General features: G+C 40.9%; 1 protein-coding gene and 1 pseudogene across 4 annotated transcripts in view; one reads left to right on the top strand and one right to left on the bottom strand.

Annotated features, from left to right (window-relative positions):
- Positions 1–23008, top strand: part of PARD3B (par-3 family cell polarity regulator beta) — a 1023096-nt gene that overhangs the window by 943266 nt on the left and 56822 nt on the right. For 3 of the 4 annotated variants that reach the window (XM_047872373.1, XM_047872372.1, XM_047872376.1), the window contains one exon: positions 22728–22807. In XM_047872373.1, the coding sequence (XP_047728329.1) occupies positions 22728–22807 (80 nt within the window). Of the gene's footprint in view, positions 1–310; positions 384–22727; positions 22808–23008 lie in introns of those variants that run through there. The other variant, XM_047872375.1, reaches the window with a different exon arrangement.
- Positions 16978–17114, bottom strand: LOC125174249 (uncharacterized; annotated as a pseudogene).

Below are 23008 nucleotides of genomic sequence, written 5' to 3'. Positions count from 1 at the left end.
ATTAAAGTGTGCTGCTGAATATGATAATTGCTGCATATTTAGCAATCAGTGTGTGTGTTCTGCTTTTGCCAGGAGGAATTCCTTTCAGTGGAATCAATGGAGCTTTATTAAAAACCATCCAAATTAGAGGGAGAAACGATGAGTGTTATAATAACACAAAATCACTGTTTCAACTTTCACTGCAAAGAAAGGAAAGCAAAATATGTCCATCCCTCTTTTTTCATGCAAGGAAAATATTAGACATATTCTCTTTAAGATGTGGATATTTTGAATTTATACATTTTAATTTTTGTATTCTCTTCTCCCAAAGGAAGGCGGAGGGAAAGTAACAATCATAAATAAAACAATTCGGCAGTGAGACTGAAGTGTGAGGAACACGCCAGTGCCTGGATATACTGTTTTATTCTTTGATGACAGAAGACAAATAAATGAAGGCATACTCTAAACAGAGCTTTAAGTGGCTTATTTTATTCTCCTGGTCACGAGATCCTTGTGCATGAAATTTTTCGTAGGTTAATTCGAAGTAATAAATGTTGGAAATAAACACCCATTTTCATCACCTTCCTTCCTTCTCTCACTGCTTTGCCCCTGTCACCTTTTATCACATATAAGAATTAAGCTTATGGCCGAGAGACTTCTTTTTTCAGGTTAATTTTAAAAGAAACATTTTAGGGGCGCCTGGGTGGCGCAGTCAGTTAAGCGTCCGACTTCAACCAGGTCACGATCTCGCGGTCCGTGAGTTGAGCCCCGCGTCGGGCTCTGGGCTGATGGCTCGGAGCCTGGAGCCTGTTTCCGATTCTGCGTCTCCCTCTCTCTCTGCCCCTCCCCCGTTCATGCTCTGTCTCTCTCTGTCCCAAAAATAAAAAAAATAAATAAAATAAAAAAAAAACGTTGAAAAAAAAATAAACATTTTTAAAAAATCATTCATCACCTAATTTAAAAGTCAATACCAAAATGTAACAGTTAACTAAATCACTCCCACGTGACTAGAATCGTTCTCGAATTTAAGAAAATAAATACTAAAATTACAAGAAGGCAAAGATTTCAATGAAGAATGTTCTAAGAGATGAAAAAAAGGAAGCATTGGACAACCAGCCACTTCTAACAGACATTTAAAAGGCATTTAATTTTTTTCTAGTTTTTATTTAAATTCTAGTTTATTAACATAGTGCAATATTAGTTTCAGGTGTAGAATTTAGTGATTCATCACTTACCTGTAACACCCAGTGCTCACCACATCAAGTGCCCTCCTTAATGCCCATCACCCCCACCTACCTCCCTTCCAGCAACCTTCAGGCTGTTCCCTGTAGTTAAGAGTCTGTTTTCTGGTTTTCCTCTTTTTTTTTCCCCCCTATGTTCATCTGTTTTCTTTCTTAAATTTCACATATAAGTGAAGTCATATGGCATTTGTCTTTCTCTGACTGACTTATTTCGCTTAGCATAGTATACTCTAGTTCCATCCACATTGTTGCAAATGGCAAGATTTCATTCTTTCTATGGCTGAGTAATATTCCATTGTGTGTGCGCGTGTGTGTGCGTGCGCGTGTGTGTGTGCGTGCGTGTGTGTATCACATCTTCTTTATTCATTCAACCATTGATGGACATTTGGACTCTTTCCATAATTTGGCTATTGTTGACAATGCTGCTGTAAGCATAAAAAAAATAAAATACAAGGCATTTAAGAAGACTTATTACATTGGGCCACTCTGTGCATTTATTACTTGTCTCTGGAAAGAGAAGACAGAAAGAAAAAATGGGTAAAAAAGGAAAGTAACAGGAGAAGAAATGAATGTTTAGAAAAGCGATTTTTAACTATTTCACTTAAGCAAATGTTGATTTATTGAATGTCTTCCAAGCACTGGTGTAGGCGATGAGGAGAGAAAAAAAATTCCTGTGCTCATGAAACTTATGTTTTTGAGGAGAGACAGACAATAAATAAGTGAAGAGTAAATATCAGGCCGTGATCATTTCCTCGAAGAAATATATAAAGCTGTGCTAAGGGGCTAGAACGTGTCGCTGGGCCAAATGTGCTGTGTTATATATGGTGGTTGGGGAGAGCTTCTCTGCAGAGGAGTCATTTAAGCAGAGACACAAACGTAGTGAGGAACGAAAGCATGTGGATATTGGGAGCATGTTCCAGGGAAGTGTGAGTAGGAAGGCCGTGAGCAGCGTGCTGGGCAAGTTAGAGGGGCAGTGAGGAAGGAGTGTGGCTAAAGCAATAAGAGTAAGTCAGACCAGGAGGGAACAAACCAGAGAGGTGACTAGTTCAAAACTGTATACATCTTTTGGAGCAAACTTGTTAAGTCCACTACTGAACCATCCTCCCCGATGGTTGTTATTTCTAATTTTCTAAGATGCATATACAATGCGTAATACTCTTGCTTAGGAAAGAGTAGAAAGGGTTGGCAATGGGTATAGTTTGCTTTGTTCTTTTTAAGGCCCGACTGAGGCAAACGATTTTCGGGAGAGATGACCTATGATTTCATTCCAGACTATCTATGCCAGAGGCCATTCTACAGACAAATTGGTTCCTAATTATGACACATGGGTTTGCCCCTCCGCGGAGGGTGTGTGCCGGTGACAATGGAGCTCTGCCATGTGTATTTCCTGTCTCCAGGCCCAATATGCAGACACATCACCCCCACAATCAAATGTGCTGTGCTTCCTTCCGAGGTTACCACAGGCACTACCGATGACTGCAGCCACCTCCAAATTCTGCAGGTGATGGAAAAAGGAAATAGTCACAGCCACTGAGCATGTACGTCACGGGTATCTAATCCCTGCCTTTTCCTTAACACGTGCTCCATCCTTGTGTAACTGTCCTGCAGAGCGGTTCCCTATCCACAGGTAGAGAGAGGAGCAGAGTCATGGTCCTGAGACTCGTAACTGGGAAGTCTTACTGCCTACAGATGTTATGGGAAAATTCGAAACTAACCTATCCTTTGAACCACACTGAAATACCACCTCACACAGGTCAGAGTGGCTAAAAGTAACAACGAGGGAAGCAACAGATGCTGGCGAGGCGGTGGAGAAACGGGAACCCTCTTGCACTGTTGGTGGGAAAGCAAACTGGTGTAGCTGCGCTGGAAAACAGTGTGGAGGTTCCTCAAAAAATTAAAAATAGAACTATCCTACAACCCAGCAATAGCACTACTAGGAATTTATCCAAAGGATATAGGAGTGCTGATTCATAGGGGCACATGTACCCCAAAGTTTATAGCAGCACTCTCAGCAATAGCCAAATTATGGAAAGAGCCTAAATGTCCATCAACTGATGGATGGATAAAGAAGATGTGGTTTATATATACAATGGAATACTACTTGGCAATGAGAAAGCATGAAATCATGACATTTGCAGCAACATGCATGGACCTGGAGGGTATTATGCTGAGTGAACTAAGACAGAGAAAGACAGATATATGTTTTCACTCATATGTGAAACTTGAGAAACTTAACAGAAGACCATGGGGGAAGGGAAGGGGAAAAAAATAGTTCAAACAGAGAGGGAGGGAGGCGAATCATAAGAGACACTTAAATACAGAGACCAAACTGAGGGTTTATGGGGGAGGGGGGGGAGAGGGGAAAATGGGTGATGGGCATTGAGGAGCGCACTTGTTGGGATGAGCACTGGGTGTTGTATGTAAGCGATGAATCACAGGGATCTACCCCCAAAACCAGGAGCACACTGTATACACTGTGTGTTAGCCAACTTGACAATAAATTATATTTTTTAAAAAAAAAGATCCTTTGAGATATGCACTAACAGTAGTTTGCAACTCTGTTATTGGATACACAAAGGATGGCCAGTGTGGTTCATTGTAACTTGTGAGTATTCTGTTCAAACTGAATACTAGCATTCTGGTCATACAATAATACTTCCACTGGGATATGTGTAGCATAAAGAGAAATACATTTGCTTTAGAAGTCTCTGAAAATGCTGATATAGGACCTGATTTAATGGGCCTCTTTAATTCATGGTTGTTTAAAAGAAAAAGAGATTGAAGACAGTATCCAGTGAAAGGTTTCCCACCCCTAGAGACAGGTGAGTTCACTCCACCGTCCCTCTAATTTCCTCTTTTGTACAAGGTAGTTCTGCCCACACTGCTGCTCTGCTGTAACTCCTCAAGCAACAGTCAAGCTCCCATGTTTTAAGGATCCCTGATTTCCATGACTCATAGAAATCAGCCATTAGAAACACATTACAGTGTTGGGTCATTTTTCCCTGGGGCCTTTGCCATTGTAAACATGCCCGATGACACTATATTGTGTTCAACCACAAGGGTAGGTTGAGAAGCGATCAGGTGAGTCTAATAAAAACCTGGCTGCGAGCCTAACGAAAATTGGAGTGGACCTAAAAAACTTTAATAGGATTGTTCTCTTTCTTGTAGTTTCTGGCAGTTTGATTTTCATGACTATCTGGGCAATTGGGGACTTTTAGAGGTATTTACTACAGACAGGAACTGAATTCTCATTGAGTGAGAATGGCAAGGTAGAACAAGTGTGGCGCCTGTTAACTGAGTTCTGCGCCACTGAAAATGTTGCATGCTGAACTGAATGTTAATTTAAAAAAAAAATGACTTGGTTAACTTTCAAACCACATGCTCCCATGTTTCCAGGAATGGCGTGAAAAGTGTTCCATGTCTATTCTTTCCAAAGCATTGAGTTCTCATGCTCCCATTTACATTTTGCTGCTCTTTGAGTTATGGTGTCTGGTCTCTGTTCCTAAGGGCAGGTGAGTTTACTCATTCTTTGTTTGGATGAGTTGCTCCCGGTGGATGACCCTCAAATTGAAAATGATGTTTCCCCTGTGAACTCCCCAAGTTTAAATTCAGTGTTCCTCATACATTCAGTAACTCATTTGTGGATTGCTAGCATAATTTATTTAGTTTTGCTGTCTGCAAAGTAAAAGTGAGTTTCTTATAGCCCTTGGGGAAGATGCTCAAAGAGACCCAGTCCCTAGACTATGTTGGACCAGTTGACGGAATCAGGAGATGAAACTCTACTTCCTTCCAAGTGACTTGGATTAGTACTGGTGTTATTTTCCATACCAAAGTCCAATTATATGATGGAGGATTTTTAGTAATTGGGCCCTTTGGATTTTAAATCCTCTCAGGTCAGTGCCCCTGAGGATAGCCTTCAGTAGGAAGGACTCTGGGGCTTAGCACAGAAGGCAAATCTGATTTATAGATGGACATGGCATTATGTCTGTCACAAACACATTATGAATGGGCGTTATACATTTTCTAATGTACAGATCAACCCCGCCCCCTTGGGAAATTATCCATCATCCTAATGGATTACACCGTAGTAAGTTCCTTGTAAAATTCATCCTAAATTTTCACTTTCTTAATTTCATTACATTGATAAGCAGAGATAAAGCAGTTTATCCTTTGTCTACATCTGAGGATGTTAGAAGAATTAGACTAAAGTTTATAAATCACCTCACAGCTCCCCAACTGAGCCCATGGAAATGGTAAAAAGCAGTCATCGATAATAAATAGGTGCTGATTTCTGCTCAACATTCATACTGTAGTGGGGCACAATGAATACTCCCTCAAATAAGTAGATATTTTTCTTTTTAAATATGGGAGGTCACCTAAATGGCACTCAACTAGCATTTCCATTGCTTAGCTGCCAAAGTTGGGACTTTGTTTCTTTGCCTAGAAAGAATCATATTGGGTGTTGGTTTCTGTTTTGTTTCTTTTTTTTTCTCCTGTCTGCTGACCTCCTGCTACATGATGCTTCCCTTCAGACTCTGAATCTTTGCTTCTCCGGAAGAAATGCATCTGGGGTCTCCCACCACAGCGTGGCTCTAAATCTGGGATTGCACTCATTTAGGAAAAGTCATCAAAAGACTGTGGTAGGACTTCTCACAGAGTGGCTGAGGTCAGCAGGTGAAAGCAGACTCACTTCCTACCTGTGCACAGAGCCCCTTCTGCCCTGGGAGGGGACCCAGCTGTTATTCTCTCCCTACTCAGTCAATCAGAGTCACACATGAGGTCCCTGGTATTTATGTGTGATCGCAAACAGTTTAATAATGTTGTGAGAAAATGCACGCTTCACATCTGTACTGTTGAATGGCTGAATCGCAATGAAGATTGTGTCTTGACCGCCCTCCATGCTGTAGAATTAATGTTCTCCATGAATCGGAGCGCTATATTGAGTTGTGAATAGCCTCTTGAGGTAGGCCAGCTAGGTTAATTCAAGTTTGTTTTCTTTGGGTACTTCAGGATTATGTGTCTCTCTGCTCGACTATGTTCCATCTCACCTTCAAGATGATTTTTTTCATTTAAATGATTCGCTCTTTTAATCATTCAGCATTTATTGAGCATGAGATATGTGCTGGACAGCAAGTGTTAATACATATTATTATACAAGATCATTATAAGATAACACTCTAATTATTTAAAGGCTATACTTTAGGCTCTCAGAAAATAGGAAGTGAGAGTTCTGGAGAGTTTCCCAGGGTGGTGATGGGAAGGGCAAAGGAAGGGCTGAGCCAGGATAAGAAAGTGTGCAAGTGCATGGGGATCAGTGAAGGACCAGTGGTTGGGAAGGTGCCTACAGGGCACGCAGGGTGAAAGAAAATAGGGCTGCAAAGATGAGGAGAAGAATGACAATGATGATGACGACAGTAGACTGTGGATTGGGATGACATGTTCGGTAATTTAAACTTTATTCTAGTCATTGAGTAGTTTCTATGAACAGCATTAAGAAGACTGTGTACGTATGTGTATGTGTCTGCATAAATCCATATTTATATACATACATCACACATATATACGCATACATACACACAGAGACATATGCATATATCTATCATCTGATAAATATGTCACATCATTCCATCCACTCATCCTGTGTATAAAAAGCTCAGAAAAGAGTCTTATGAGAGAAAGTAAGAATTCTCTTTCTCTCTCCCTCTCTTTTTCTCTCTTCTCTCTCTCCTTCGTCTCTCTCCCTCCCCAACCCCCTTCTTTTTTTCTTTCTTCACTCTCTCTCCCAGGACTGTTTTTGGAATAGTATCACTGAAGAAGCTTCCATGGGCTTAGCCAGGGCTGGTCAGAGGTTCCTAGAAATAAAAGCTAAAGGTCAGGGAAAAAATTCTCTCCAGGTGTTTTCCTTACCAAAAGAAAGATCCGATTCATATGTAACTGCAGCAACATTAGCAACAACTAAGATTTATTGAACATATAAGGACACTGTGTATGTATGATACCTACTGGGTAATTTGCATGCATCGTGCCATTTAATCCTCACAACAACCATTAGTAGGTACTATTATTAACCACATCAGTCATGATAAATGAGGTTAATGAGGTGGCGCAAGGTTACGCTGTTGGTAGGTGATGATGAGATTCAAGCACAGCCAGTCTGGTTTGGAGTAGGTGCTCGCCCTGTGCGCAGGCCAGAGACCACGCCTCTCAGTGTCCAACTAGAAACTCCTCCCACAAGTCAGTTTCCAGCTAGAACGGAGGGACCTGGGACCCGGCGCGCTGTCTTAACAAGGAATGTACAACACCTGCCCTTTTCCTGGTCAGGGTAGTGGCACGGATGAGTCAGATGTATGAGAACAGACGTGGGTCATTGCAAAATCCTTTATGAATATAGTATGTGATGACATATAGTTCCTCCTACGTGTATGTAAGATCTAGACAGCACCTTTTAGAGACAGGACAGATAGTCTGAAAATTGGTATTGACCCCTTAGGGGTCAGCCTCTAGAGTAAGCGTGTGCACACCCTGCCAGGCACATGGATGCGTGCCCATGCGTCCAGGCCCCCAAGCCAGCCCTTGCTCCAGGCCCTGTCCTCCCCTACGTCCCCACCAGATTTTTCACCAAGTGGAAGCACAGCTGCTACAATTGATGACCAGCTGTTTGGGATTTTAACAACGGCTATTAAAACCCGTGCACAAGCACTGTTTCTGTACTATCTCCTCAGTAACGTAGGTACCCGGCTCGCAAGCTTTGATCGAGATCACTGAACACGGTCTCCAAAAATGAACGCACCCTCTCCCCCAGGCCACTGCACAGAGCAAGTGCTTCCTGCTCAAGTGGCGTCATGAGATCTCCGCTGGGTGGACTTCACAGAGAAGGCCGAAGGGAGGTTAGATGTGACTCAGGTGAAGTGTTTTCAAAGCTTCTCAGGCAGACAAGAGGGAGGCTTTGATGTAGACTCCCTATTTGCAAAGCTGCTCATGAACAGAGGGGAGACTCTCGGCACCGGTCTCCTTGTATCCAAACTTTCCTCATTGAAATACCAGTATTCAGCTTAGAGGGTAATTCCGGGAGAGGGTTTCTAGAAGCCGAGCTAAACACTGCCCGCTGCCCCTCCCTGGAATGGGACTGCCGCTGTGCCGTTTCGCCACGCCCCTTTCTTGGCTCGTAGAAGAAATGAGCTGATTGTTGTTGTTGCTCTTTGTATATTTGCATAATTTTATTTTTTTTTAATTTTTTTAAATGTTTATTCTTGAGAGGGAGAGAGCGCGCGCGACAGAGCATGAGCAGAGGAGGGACAAAGAGAGAGGGAGACACAGAATATGAAGCAGGTTCCAGGCTTTGAGCTGTCAACACAGAGCCCCACGCGGGGCTCGAACCCATGAACTGCGACATCATGCCCTGAGCCGAAGTCGGACGCTTAACCGACTGAGCCACCCAGGTGCCCCTATATTTGCGTCATTTTATAGCCTGAGCAGAGTTCTTGATTTTGCAACATCATAATAAAAAACAGTGTGAATTGGCGGGTTTAGGGGTATGATTTGCAGCTGGTCTACCACTTCCGCTACTGGAAGCTTCAGCTAAAAGTATTATACAATTATCATATTTCACAGGACTCGAGCTGATATTTGCGTCTGCTCATCTTTGGTTGTGGCTTTGTAAAAAATACTCTCTTTTAACATTTTTTTTTTTTTGGTAGATGGATTGCCCAATATACTCACTTTATACACTTTTCACGGTATAAATTCATATAGTTCAGTGCTATTGAAATCCAAGCACCAAGGTCTAATTGACATAATAACACGATGAGCTATTTGGACAGTTTTTAGAGATTGAAAACAATGACGAAGCAAATGCAACCCAGGGTTATAGTAATATCTCTAACCATCCCCTTTTCACTCGTTGCCATTATTTTGATTAAAAGGTCTACAGAAGCCACGGTGGTTGTTCAGGATGCAAAAATTATTGCAGAAACTTCCTCTATTAATGGAAATTATTAGAGGATGGGAATGGTACTCGAACAGCAAGAATGACATTAATTATGCGAAAAGCAATCATATTTGGCAGTTGGCAAGCACACATTATTCTTCAGCACTCTTCCACGGGTTTGTGTCCAGCCAGCATTAGAAACCTAAAAGCTTTTTATTTGGCAAAGTTTTCACAGCACTTGGACTTCCAGCTTCTAGATAAAAGATAATTTGGAAGTAAATGTCGTTGGTGAAATTGAAGAATTCAGTAATGAGCGCTGTGTAGATGAATTGATGCCCAATTAAATGATTATATCAAATCCAACTCTCAATGTTGACTTTAAAAAAATCATATTTTAAAGACTTTGAAAGCAATATGCTATATATATATATATATATATATGTATATATATATATATATATATATATATATATATATATATATAATCAGAGGAGCAAAGTTGTATTACCAGCCTGAAAAGGAATGGAGTGTTCTGAATGATCCAATAGTTTGATTAATGGAGAGATACTTAGGACAGGAATTACCTGTATGCTATGAATTAGAAGCGATTGCAATAATGTAGCTTATTTTCACTCCACAGTTCCCTTTCTCTTGTGCAACATTTCTCTGTTTCTCAGGGTTTTTATTTCTCTTTCTCTACACCCCTTTTTCAAGGCTCCCTTCTTCTCTGTTTTCCACCATTTTGATGTTCTCACCACCTTCTACAGAATGTTTTTCTTATCCACTCCTACTTTCATCTTTTCTTGTCCCTTCGCAGCAGTGAATACGACCATTCAGAGCAACATCTGTTGCTTTGCTTTATGCATTCACATAATAAGCATTTATTGAGCACTTGACATGTGCAGGGCACTGACCTAACCACAGGAAGAGTTACCAAAACTTCCAGGAGTGAGCATTTGGGCACAGGCCCAAAAGCGTATGTTCAGCATCCATAAAATACCCACAGGGCTCAAGTCATTGAACATCCGGGGAGGGATGAAGTAAAGCCGGAAAGTTAGGTTGCTACAGGTTACTGAAACTTTTATCTGCTAGTTAATAGAAAATCATTAAATGGGCGTGGGGGGTTGCTTTGGTTTTTCAAACCAAGTTTTGACACAAGAACATCAATTTTCAGAATGTCATTCATTTAATTCTTTTTTTCTCCTCCTCTTGTCGTCATTCATCTTCCTAGAACTTGAACTCGGCCTGCCGATACAATAGTCCATTGCAAAATAACTTGGCTAATATAAATTTAAAGCTGTTGGGTGTGTGATTTCAGCATTGACAGTGGCATGGGTCTGGTTACTTTATAATTCCAGTAGGTGGTTCCACATTGAAGAAGCTATTCAGGTCAACGGTAGCTATGCCCAGGGGACCCAGTAATCTATGCTACCATGTAAGGTTCTTCTACTCTACTATTATTTTCAGCTTATAGGAATCTTCCCCCACTCTAAACAATTATATAATTAAGGTTCCTAATGGTTTTGATTTATACACCAGATCCAAGTTTAAATCTAAATTGTTAGGATGTAAGTTTTTAAAATTATTTTTAAGGGAAAGGGAAAACTCAGAACTATGTAAACAAAAGAGCTTGAGAATGGCAGTCTTAATAAGACTTAACCATAGGACAGATGTCATAAAACTTCCTTTAAAAGATTTTGGGGATCTGTGTTGTGCTGCTTAACAGGTCACGTTCAAAGAGATAGCTAGTCCTTGTGTTAGCTGATTCTTTCTGTTAAGTGCCACTGAGTAGATGTGTGACACTTCTGCTTTATTGACTTGGTAAATATTAATGAACAAGGTGATAAGCCAGGCCTTGAGAATGTAATGGCTCAGAGAACAGATATTGTCCTAACTCCGATGAAGTTCGCCTTGTGTAAACCAAATTAGTAGACTGACACCATGCATGAATATTGGGAAGAAAAAAAAAAAACCTGTACGTTATGTAGACTGTTATTGTTTCTAAAACAGTATTTTACCAAAAATGACTTCTGGTGTACCGAACGTTAACATACAGGCACCCATCAATGCCTCCAGCTATATGAAATAACTATCGCCAGGTAATTGGAATTCAGTGAGATTGCGATGACCGTGAGCCCATGCAAAATGCCTGAAGATGGTCATCATTTCACATACCCCCTCCCACTGCCACCATAAGCTCATGTGAAGTTCAAGTCTTATACCTCCGTTATTTGTTTAGGAAATAGAGCAGCAGCAACTAGAATGATCACTGTCAACATATGAGGTGACATTGGGGGTGAGACTGAGTTCAGACGTTGGCCTTGCCAAAGGTATGAACCTTTGGCATGTTGCTTTAATGTTCTCTGAACTCTACTTTCCTCGTGTGTAAGTGAGGCAGAGGTGGAAATGATAGCACTGATTATAGCTCATGATACTGACTGCACAGTATTGCAGAAAGTCATTTCTTTCTACTCATTTATTTCTAGTAATGGGAGTGACTGGAAGCTGGCCACTGAAAAGCTTGAAATTTTACATATGTTTATGCTGTTTAGTCTGTATAAATGAAAGTGTATTTTAAGTATACTAGGGAGCTGTTGTCAATGAATATCCTTTATAAGGCTTATTAGTTGAAAGAGATAGTATGAACTCATAAGAAATAATGTGAACAAACTTACATCATTTTAAGATTTGGCATATTTCGAGGGTCAACTTTTTTCTTTTAGAATGAGTAAAGAACACTGACTGTCACAGAGTATAATAAAAATAAAACTGCAGAGGCATCATTAACTCACATATTACATCCAAGAAGCAATTCAAAACCAAATTCGATAAATACTGGACACCAGCATCTGGTGATTAATGTAACTAACTGAGACTCCACTAAATTCCGGCTTCCTCCGTTCCCGGAAAATACAGGACAGGAAAACGGCTTTATTAGGGAATGCTTTTCCTGATACCTTTTCGTCCTTTTCATCAGAAACTGTCTTCTCTCAAGTGAAAGTTTAGATTTCAGCCAGGGTTGCAATATCTCCATTTGTAGGTAGACAGATGGGGAAAGGAAATGAGATGGTATCTGGCTCTTTAATTAAAGATGTAGAGCCAGAGTTTGCTCTTCACGCTCACTGGCAAGACACATATGCACATGTGCACACACATGCACACACAGACACATACAAAGTGCATCTGATGGATGAAGCCAAATTTGTGAAATTGTATCCATAATCATAGTTTCTATGGTAACTGTATCTTAGGCCCAGACACAAACAGAGCTGGGCAGGAGATGTCTGATTTTATTTTCTCTGAAGACAATCAGAAGAGAGATAATTCAGGTTATCAGATGCCATGGCCCCGTGTACAGATGGCTAGTCCTTGGGTCATGCTAGCGTAAGACTTAATGCTGCAATCCCAATAAATGCGTTATACTTTTACAATGATGCAGATGACTTCGCTATCTTTGTCATTCAGCTTTAAAATAATTATGTACCGACATATAGTTACCATATTAATGAGATGTACGTGGTTAACACAATGTGGAAACTATATGCAAGATAACTTGTATAAATGTGCATAAGTTAGAAGGGATTATAAGGATTTATTTTAACTCCAGTGTTCTACATGGGAGGAAAATATAGAAACAAAATGGTTAAAAGGCTTACCCAAGAGTTATTTTTAAAATATTTTTATTTGCTGTATTTTCTAAACTAGCAGATGTTCTAAACTAGTCTATAAACTGAATACCCAGCTATTTGACAAAATTACTGAAATTAAATTAGAGAAAATAAACACTTCAGAAATAATGGTTTGAAAGAGTGTGCGTACTTCTGCTGCTGCAGATAGCATATTTCTAAATACATATCGCCAACATAATATACTCCACATTGCCAAAGAGAAATCATTTACAACCTATTTTGATTAGTTTCTTTTTGCTTAAATCAAGTATGGTGAGTTTCGCTCCAAACATGTAGTGTTTGAGCAGAGTGTCTTTGTATTAGAAGATGCTCAAAGACAAGTTCATAACTTTTTAGGTATTTTCATCATGTTGATTCCTTCAAAAATCTTCCAGCCAGACCTATAGCTAAGTAAGAGGAATGTAATTAAAAGAAAGCTTCTGGAAACTGCTCAAAAATATCTGTCACGTTACCAACTTGAAATGAAAGGCGTATTCCCTAAAATGGCATCTAAATTTTTATACTTTGCATCTTAATCTTATGATGGGTCTGGCAGCATGAGACACGTTTTTGTGTAATGAATCTGAGTAAGACATATTGGTAAATGAGGATGTTATGCATAGGTGAGTAAGCTGTATTGCAACTTTGCACAGCCTTTCCATCACAGCAGCTTTTAAACTTCCCCAGGAAAATTGACTTAAGGGACATAAATTACAACACTGGCCAAAATGTGTCCCAACCTGTGGGAACTGGAAAACATGTTAATTTTGAATTGTTTCCGCTTTTTACCATCAGACATTTGCAGAAAATCGTGTGTGATTTATTCTTTTATTTGTAATGAATTGTTAAAAAATGTTTGAAAGGGCATTAAGTCTTCCCCTCTGCCATTAATCTGCAAATGGGAGAAATAGGGGGTTAAATGGCCTCTTTAGTATATTGCTTTATGAAACTGCTGACTCCAGCAATGCCTGGCTAGAAATACATACTAATTTAAGGAACCCTGAATATAACCAGCAAGCTCCTTGCTTTTGTAGAGAAAAGACTAATAGCTTTATTTTAACAAGGCTCTTAACATCCCAGCCAGCAGCAGGCATTGAGTGAATGAAATTGGGAGAACTCCCATGGACTAAAAGCATCTTAATTCAACGTTCCTCGTACACGAGACCCTCCTGATAGGCTGTCATAGGCTGTCATAATCCAGCCAAAGAGGATCACCACTATAAGGCACACCGAGTGTGAGCCTTTCAAGTTGTTTTTGAATAAGCTCTCTGAAGTTTCTCTTCCTGAGCTTTATTAGCAGAGAAAGATAAATATGCCCCAAATCCAAGCCTAAGTTCTCACATTACATTGTTTTGGAAAAGACTAGGTTTCTCTGATGGCTTAAGTCAAAAGTATTTCTATCAGAAGTATATTTAGGTCATTGCATTAAAAAAAAAAAAAAGCCTGCATGATACCAAGTGAGATAAAGGGCTTCTAAAAAAAAAAAAAAAAAACTAATTGGATCAAAGCCGCTGACCTTATTTTTTTATGATGAGGGAAATTACCTAATAAGGCTGGAAGCAGGAACATTTCTGAGTTTTACTGAGCACAAATGCCTGTGCCTGTTCTCTTTCCCTTCACTACTTCCTAAAGTGGCCTGACTTCCTAAGGACCCAGCTACAATTTATAATGAGTTTCTCTTTGGCAATCCTTGATCTGCAGTTTCCTACCCTCAATTCACAGCTCTTTGCAAGAGTCTTTGTACCCAACACAATAATCTGGATTGTCATCATTTCTGATTAGGACATAAAAGTTGATCAAGTTACAGGAGGAGATTAGATAAATTATGATTTACCTGTAAGTGGGATGTTGTATACCTATTAAAATTTATGCTTGTGAAATATCTAGGAAAATGTCAATAATAAATAGTTGGGGGGGAAACCATATGCCATTAAAATATGTATATGTTTGTAAATGCTAACAGAGGTCATCTTTGGATGATTTAGGGAGAAAAATCAGCTCAGTCTGGTTTTTAAATAATGGAACACAAATTTATTCCCATCATTTCCATTAACTAACACTGCATCCCTCAGGGAGAGGTCTTTTTCTCATCTCTAGGTTTTAGAGTACGTAAGACATGACTCCACTTAGGAGACACTAACAAATGTTGGTTTACTTGAAAGTATTAGTCTTATTTCCTCAGCATGATAGCATAAGACAGTACAACCAGTGTTTGTTTTTGTTTTTGCTCTTGGGGGGAAAGCAATAAAGATTTTCAGCACCATGGAGCCCTGCTTTCTCTCCCCATTGATCCACCAAAATCACTCTGAACAAAGTACCAGTCACCATCTCCTTGCCAATTCCCACATACACTTCTGTGGAACTTATGTTAGTCACTGTTCAGGTACAGAGAACAAAATCCACTCTAGCCAGTTGAAGCAGGAACAAATTTATGATAGCCTGCTAATGGGCTTGCAGACTCTTAAGGATGGTTAAAATACGGAATCTTGGCCAACCTTTCAGGAATGATTTCTCACGGCATGCTACAGAACCAGGCTACCAAGGGAGCTGTTGCCACTTCTGTAAGAAAGTTTGGGCTCCAGAGCCACATAACAATGCCTGTATCAGGAGCCACCATAATTAGGAAAGTGCCACAATCAGAAAGCCACCTCTAGTGCTGCCATCTCCAAAGCTGGCTATAAAAGCTGCACTCCACCCTAGGAACTCGCAATGGCACATTTGCTGAGACTGCCAAGGAAAACCTAGCACACCTTCCTTCTTGTCAGAGTAAAGGGTGAAAGTGTGGCCACTGCCTCCATGACCCAACTTAAATCATACCAGTACACTGACTACAAGGGCATTCTGGGAAAGGCAGTTCTGAGCTCTGTCATTCAGGGTAACACTCTGCAAGGAAGGGGGTTTGGGTAAAGCACACGAACACACCATACTGACCACAGACCTTGCCTTGCTGAAGTTCTCAACTGCCTTGGACACTGTGGACCACACCCTTGTTTGTGAGATGCTTCTCTTTTGATTTCTATGATAATACTCTCTCCCAGTTGTTTTCCCAACCAGCTGCTGTTTTAGACCTCCTCAGATTTCCTCCTAGGTTCAACTCATGTTTGCCTGCCCCTTAAATGGTAGTGTTCCTAAGATTATTATGGGTATTCTTCTCTGTTCTCATTGCATGTCTTTTCTTCTGTTCTTTGTCTACATATTACCCGTGGGCATCCTAATTCTTTTCCAAGGTTTCAGGTACCCATCCATAGGCTGAATGTTTCCCAGTGCTACATCCCTAGTCCAGGCTTCAACATTGCAGACTTTTACACTCAATTATCTATCAGACATCATCATCAGATGTCCCAACTCAAGCTCAATATATCTAAGTATCCCCTACTCTCACCCCTACCTTTGCCCCTAAACCTGTCCCTCCCTTATTCTCATCTTGGCGATGGTTACCAAACCCAAGTAGTTGCTAAGCTCAGAAAATTGTGCATTATTCCGGGCACACCCTTCCTGTTAATCTTCAGTCACTCTTATGGAACCTGTCCCCCTAATATTCTTATATCACTCCCATGCCTTTATCCTTTTTTTCTTTTTAGGAATTTATTTTCTGTCAACTTGACTTTCATTTTGTTTGCCTTTGTGGAAGAGTAGCTTAAGACCACTTCGTAGTTGTCCCTACTCATTTAAGTGATCTGAATAGTGGGAGCTGTAGACCAGGCTTCAGCGGGGGGCTGAGCAGTCCAGTCTTCAGTAGGGAACTGTTGAATAGGCACAGAGAACACCTGTGTGCCTTCAGACCAGTCTGCAACTTCAGGTTGGGTAGCAATGAACTCAAGATCTGGAGCAACCCATTCACCCCAGAATTCCAGCTTGGTCACAGCCTTTTCAACAGCAGCCTGCTCTTCCTTCTCAGTCTCTTCAGGATCTCTGTAGAATAAGACATCAGGCATGATCTCCAATGGATCCTCGTGGGAAATGGTGCCATGCATGTGCAGAACTTCCCCAGGCCAGTATCCACTCCATAATACCCACTGAGGGAGCTCCCTTTTAGCAGAATTCACCAGGTTGCTCTGAAAACAGAAAGCCCCAAGCAGTTAAGAAGTAAGGAGAAAATCAGAAGAAAATACAGGCCATTTAAAATATTTTTTCATTTTTCCTTAAAGTTCTGACACATGTGAGTTATGCCAAGAATTACTATCAAACTCCACTCGTTGGGCCAGAAGCCCTTGTGGGGTTAGTAAAAGACTTGCCCCCAATGTAGCACACTACCTACACTTGTGAGTTCATCAACTTTAAGCTATAACAAAGTGTAGGCCTTTATCCTTTTGAATATCCCCTAGTTTAAATTTTTTTTAATGTTTATTTATTCTTTTTTTTTTTTTTTTTTTTTTTTGAGACAGAGACAGAGCATGAACGGGGGAGGGGCAGAGAGAGAGGGAGACACAGAATCGGAAGCAGGCTGCAGGCTCTGAGCTGTCAGCCCAGAGCCCGACGCGGGGCTCGAACTCACAGACCACGAGATCGTGACCTGAGCCGAAGTCGGACGCTTAACCGACTGAGCCACCCAGGCGCCCCATGTTTATTTATTCTTGAGAGACGAAGACAGAGCACGAGCAGAGGAGGGACAGAGAGAGAGGGAAACACAGAATCTGAAGCAGGCTCCAGGCTCTGAGCTATTAGCACAGAGCCCAACATGGGACTCAAACCCACAAACAGTGAGATCGTGACCTGAGCCCGTCAGACATTTAACCAACTGAGCCACCCAGGCACCCCAGAATATCCCCTAGTTTAGGCCTTTATCATCTCTGGCTCAAACTATCACTGGAACCTCCACACTATGACAAGAATAATCTTTCTACCCTGTAAATATGTCCCATCACTTACCAAGTAGCCATTGCCAATGACTTCACCATCACCTAAGGGTAAAACCAAGTTCCTTGGCATATTAGCTCCTCCAAGATCGGGTCCATGTCTATATCTCCAGAGCTTGGACTCTGGGGTCAGAAAGACCTGATCTTTGTCTCAGATTTTCCATGCACTAGCTATATGACCTTGGGCAACTACTTAGTTTTCTCCTTTGAAAAACAGGGCAACCATTGGGGTTTAGGAAGATAGAATGGATTGATAAAAATAAAACATTTAGCATTTTAGTTGACCAACAATAAGTACCAAGTAAGTGTTAAATTGTGGTAATGATCAAAGAAAAAACAAATAAATGGAGAGAGAGTTCATATTCATGGATAAGAAAACTTAATACTGTCAAGATGTTGGTTCTTCCCAACTTGATCTATAGATTCAATGCGCTCCCTACCAAAATCCTAACAAGTTGCTTTTTTGATTCTGAAGAATCTCCACAAACTGATTCTAAAGTTTAGAAGACCTAGAATAGTCAACATAATTTTGAAGGAGTACAAAGTTGGAGGACAGACACTCCAACTTCAAGACTTACTATAGAGCTATAGTAATTAAGACAGTGTGGTATTGGCGAAAGAATAGACAAATAGATCAATGAAACAATACAGAGCCCAGAAATAGACCCAAATAAATATTTATTTGGGTCTTTGACAAAGGTGTAAAGATAAACACAATGGAGCAAAGATACTCTTTTCAACCAGTGGTGCTGGAACAACCAGACATCCAACAAGCAAAAAATGAATCTAGACACAGACCGTGCACCCTTTACAAAAATTAACTCAACATGAATCACCGACGCAAATTTAAAATTTGAGTAAAACTATAAATTTCTGCTCTGCAATAAACATTGTCAAGAGAATGAAGAGATAAGCCACAGACTGGAAGAAAATGTTTGCCAAAGACACATGTCATGAAGGATCATTACCCAAAAATACAAAGAACTCTTGAAACCCCACAATAAGAAAATAAACAAACCAATTCGATATGGGCCAAAGACCTTAGCAGACACCTCATCAAAGAAGACATACAGATGGCAAATAAGCATATGAAAAGATGCTCCACATCATATGTCATCAGAGAACTATAAATTAAAACAACAATAAGATACCACTACACACACACTAGAAGGGCCAAAATCTGGAACACGGACCACCCCAAATGCTGGTGAGGGTGTGGAGCAACACGAACTCTCCTTCATCACTAGTGGGAATACAAAATGGCACTGCCACTTTGGAAGATGGTTTAGCGGATTCTTACCAAACTGAACGTACTCTGACTATACAACCCAACAGCCACAGTATTTGGTATTTACATAAGGGCAATGAAGACTTATCTTCACACAAAAATCTGCGCACAATGTTTACAGTAGCTTTATTTATTATTGCCAAAACTTGGAAAGCACCAAGATGTCCTTCTAAGGAGATGAATGGATAAATAAACTGCGGTACATCCAGACAATAGAATACTATTTAGCCCTAAAAAGAGATGAGGCATCAAGGCATGAAAAGACATGGATGGAACTTAAATACATATTACTAGGTGAAAGAAGACAATATAAAAAGGCTACATACTGTAAGATTCCAACTCTATGACGTTCGGGAAAAGGCAAAACTATGGAAATCATAAAAAGACCAGTGGTTGCCATGGGTTTGGGGAGAGGGAGGGATGAACAGGCAGAGAATAGAGAATTTTTTAGGGTAGTGAAAATATTCTGTATGATACTAGAATGATGGATACATGCCATACATTTGTTCAAACTCCTAGAATGTACAACCCCCCAAGTGAAACCTAACGTAAACTCTGGGCTTTGGGTAATGATATGTTAATGTAGTTTCATCACTTACAACAAACGTACCACATGGGGGGATGTTGATACTGGGGAAGGCTGTGCATGTGGAGACAGTGGGATAGGGCCTCTGTACTTTTTCTCTCAATTTCGCTGTGAACCTACAAGTGCTCTCAAAAAAATAAAGCCTCCTAAGAAAAAGTTATGGTATCGGCAATAATGGTTATAGCCATAATAGTAGTTCCAGTGGTAGTGGTGTGGTTATCCTCTTCCTTCACAGGTTCTGTTTCTTCCTCTACCAAAATCTTGACATTCCCTGAAACCAGAGCCCTTTTCTTTTGTAAATGACTCCATGTTGTTTCATTTCTGTTCCCTCTACCTAGAATGCCTTCTCCTGCTACTCCTACGCCTTCTCCCCCACAAAAACTTCTCATTCGCCTCCAAATTTTAGAGGAAGCTTCAACACCCAAATGAAGCTGTGTTCAACTCTCTCAGGTGGACTTTCGTGTCTGTTTCTTCCGACTCCTATTGCCTCCTCTCTCCTACTGACACTGTAGCAGTGATCTCATCGTACCGTAATTGTTTGCAGGCCTGTCTCCTCGATATTCAGAGCAATGAAGAAATCCAGCCCTTGTTCACTCCTTTGAATATAGTGCCTAGCATGGCATCAGGATACAGTAGCTGCTCAGTAGTCACTAATTCAATGCTTGCATTAAAGAGGTTGTCGTGTTAATAGTGAAACGCAATATATACACTATATGAATATAATAATTAAATGTGTACATTTTCTGTTTGTGACAAACAGAATCATTTTAAAATTTTATGTTTATTCATTTTTGAAAGAGAGACAGAGCACAAGCAGGGGTGGGGCAGAGAGAGAGGGGGACACAGAATCCGAAGCAGGCTCCAGGCTCTGAGCCATTAGCACAGAGTCCGACGCAGGGCTCGAACCCACAAACCGCGAGATCATGACCTGAGCCAAAGTCGGACGCTCAACTGACTGAGCCACCCAGGTGCCCCTCCCCTTTTTTTTTTTTATGTTCGAACAGAATCATTTTTGATAGAGAATCATGCCACCCTTCTTTGCCTTACATTCTGCTACTTCCGTGAAGCTTTTTCCTGGCACCTTCAGGTGTCACCTGTGCTGTTAGTAACATCCTGAATGACACAGGATCATACGTTGTCCTACATCATTATTTAATTATTTCATTTCTGATGTTTGCTTTTCCCCCAAAAGACTGAAACTTCCTTAAGATAAGGATCATCCTGTGCTTTATATGATCTCATATACTGGTAGCTCATCAGGATAGGCACTTGGGTGCTGCCCCGTAGAGACACCAGAATGCTGACTGCATCATTAGGCCAGGCCAGTTCTGGATAATAGTGCTGAAAGTATTAACTTGGAGTTTTGTGGCCATAAGAAGAAAGGTTACTTGTAAATGTCTAGAGCCATACTACGGATACATAAGCATAATGTGCTCCCAACAATCACAATTAAATAATCTTCAGCATAGTTCTGGTATTCATGCTAATTCTCCCTCCATGAAAAACAGGTTAAAAACAAAGCTCAGATAGACGAGGCTGAGGACAATAATTGTTTCCTTCCCTTTTTTTCTGTACCATTTATTTAACCCCAGCTTGTCTGATGCCATCCTTGTTCCTGATGTTTCCTGGAAAGGACAGTGGTTTACATCAGGGCTTTTATCCTCATGCGGAGAACTCTCAGTCTCTCTGGAGTCGTCTCTACGTTTGTAGATGCAGTCTTTATCCTTCCCTGGGAAATTCACTGGGCTGTTGGCCTCTCAAATAACTCCAGCCACTCCTGTTCCATGTATTGGTGAAATACGAAAAGGCTTTGCAGGACACACTCTGAAGAGCCTCCTGTAATAATTTTGACACCAGGCATAGCCTTTCTTACTCTAAATGAGTGTGTATATTTGCTTTGCAACCCCCCCCCCCCACAATAAACCCTCCCTACATCCACCACCCAAGCTGGGATGGAGGTTTTATAGAGAGCTAGAACTTTGGGTGGGAAGAAAAGAACTTGCAAGCTGAGTACCACCTGGAAAAATCCCCCCTCCTGACTTGACACTGTTACGTTCTGTGTTTACTAGCCAACTCTCCCTTCCCCCATTACAATGGTCCAGGTGTTCTGTTTACCCTTTCCAGGCCCACTCTGCGAGGGCTGGCCCAGCACGAGAGCAAGCGCGTAAGTGATCCACAAAACCACATACATCGACATGAACAGGTGATGGATTGATCAGTCAACAAGAACTTTGAAATACGTGTATGTTTTCATCCTGGTTCTAATTGGTGTGATAGACGCAGAAGCACTATGTATGAAGTCTTCACGTTCACAGAACCAACATACTTTGTCGAGAACATCCTGGGGCCAGTCACTGCTCTTCAGATCCTCAGAGATCGAAGGAGGAGACCCGACGAGAGGGGAACACAGAAAGTACATAGGAAGGGGAAAAACATAATAAAGACCAACCCTAGACAGAAAAGAGTTAATGACTTCTCTGTGGTAGTTGCTAAGGGAGAGAACTAAGTGAGATCTGGGGGAGGGAAGGGCATCATGGGAGCTGTGGAGGAGATAGTTGTTTGTCATCAGCCCCTGTTAGTAAAGAAAGGTTGAAGAAGATACTTTCAAAAAACATGGTCCTTGTCACAGCCAAGAGCTGTCTAAGGAGACCTGACACCTACATGTAATACAGCATCCCAGACCAGGAAAGGCATTGAGTAAAATTGCAAGTCAACTATGGGCTTTGGTGAACAATAATGTATCAATATTGATTCATTAATTTTAAGATCTGTATCATACTAATGTGAGATGTTAGTAATAGGGAAACGGAGTTCAGAGTGAATGGGAACTCTGTACTGTCTTCTCAATTTTTCTGTAAGTCTAAAACTGTTCTAAATACTAACGCCTACGTAAAAGGGGGGAAAAAAATGGCCCACAGCCTACAGAATATCCCTGGCTTGGTGACAGGAAGGAGTCGGCTTGACAATGACCCTTTTTGAAAGAAGCGACTTTGTTGTTAAATGCCATGTTTGTGGCTTGATCATCAATTCCTATAGCAATACTGAGCTCTTGCTTGCTTTTTCCATGGTTGATTTTTGGCAGGCAGCAGCAGCATTTGTGCGCTGATTATAATTTTGCGATGCATTGTCAGTAACTAGGGTGTATAATGGATCTTCATCTCTAATTACTTTTCTCTCCACAGGTGTCTGGAAAGGGTCCAGATGGGAATGCACACAACATCCGCTTTGAGGGGATGGAGAGACAGTACGCCTCCTTACCCAGGTAGATCACTCAGGGGTCTCCCACCACCAGCTCACCTACTGATAAAGCCTTTAGAGAAATCTACATGAAATAGAAATCTGGCTTTGAAACTGGAATATGTTATAATGTGCCTTACCGCCGTCTGCTACAACCTTCGTGCCATCTTCACAACTGTGCTAATAATTGAAACACTTGTGGGTTATTTTTTAAGGGAAGAAAATA

The sequence above is a fragment of the Prionailurus viverrinus genome, chromosome C1 (genome assembly GCF_022837055.1).
Source record: "Prionailurus viverrinus isolate Anna chromosome C1, UM_Priviv_1.0, whole genome shotgun sequence".
NCBI lineage: Eukaryota > Metazoa > Chordata > Mammalia > Carnivora > Felidae > Prionailurus > Prionailurus viverrinus.
This window is presented reverse-complemented; position numbering and strand designations above follow the sequence as displayed.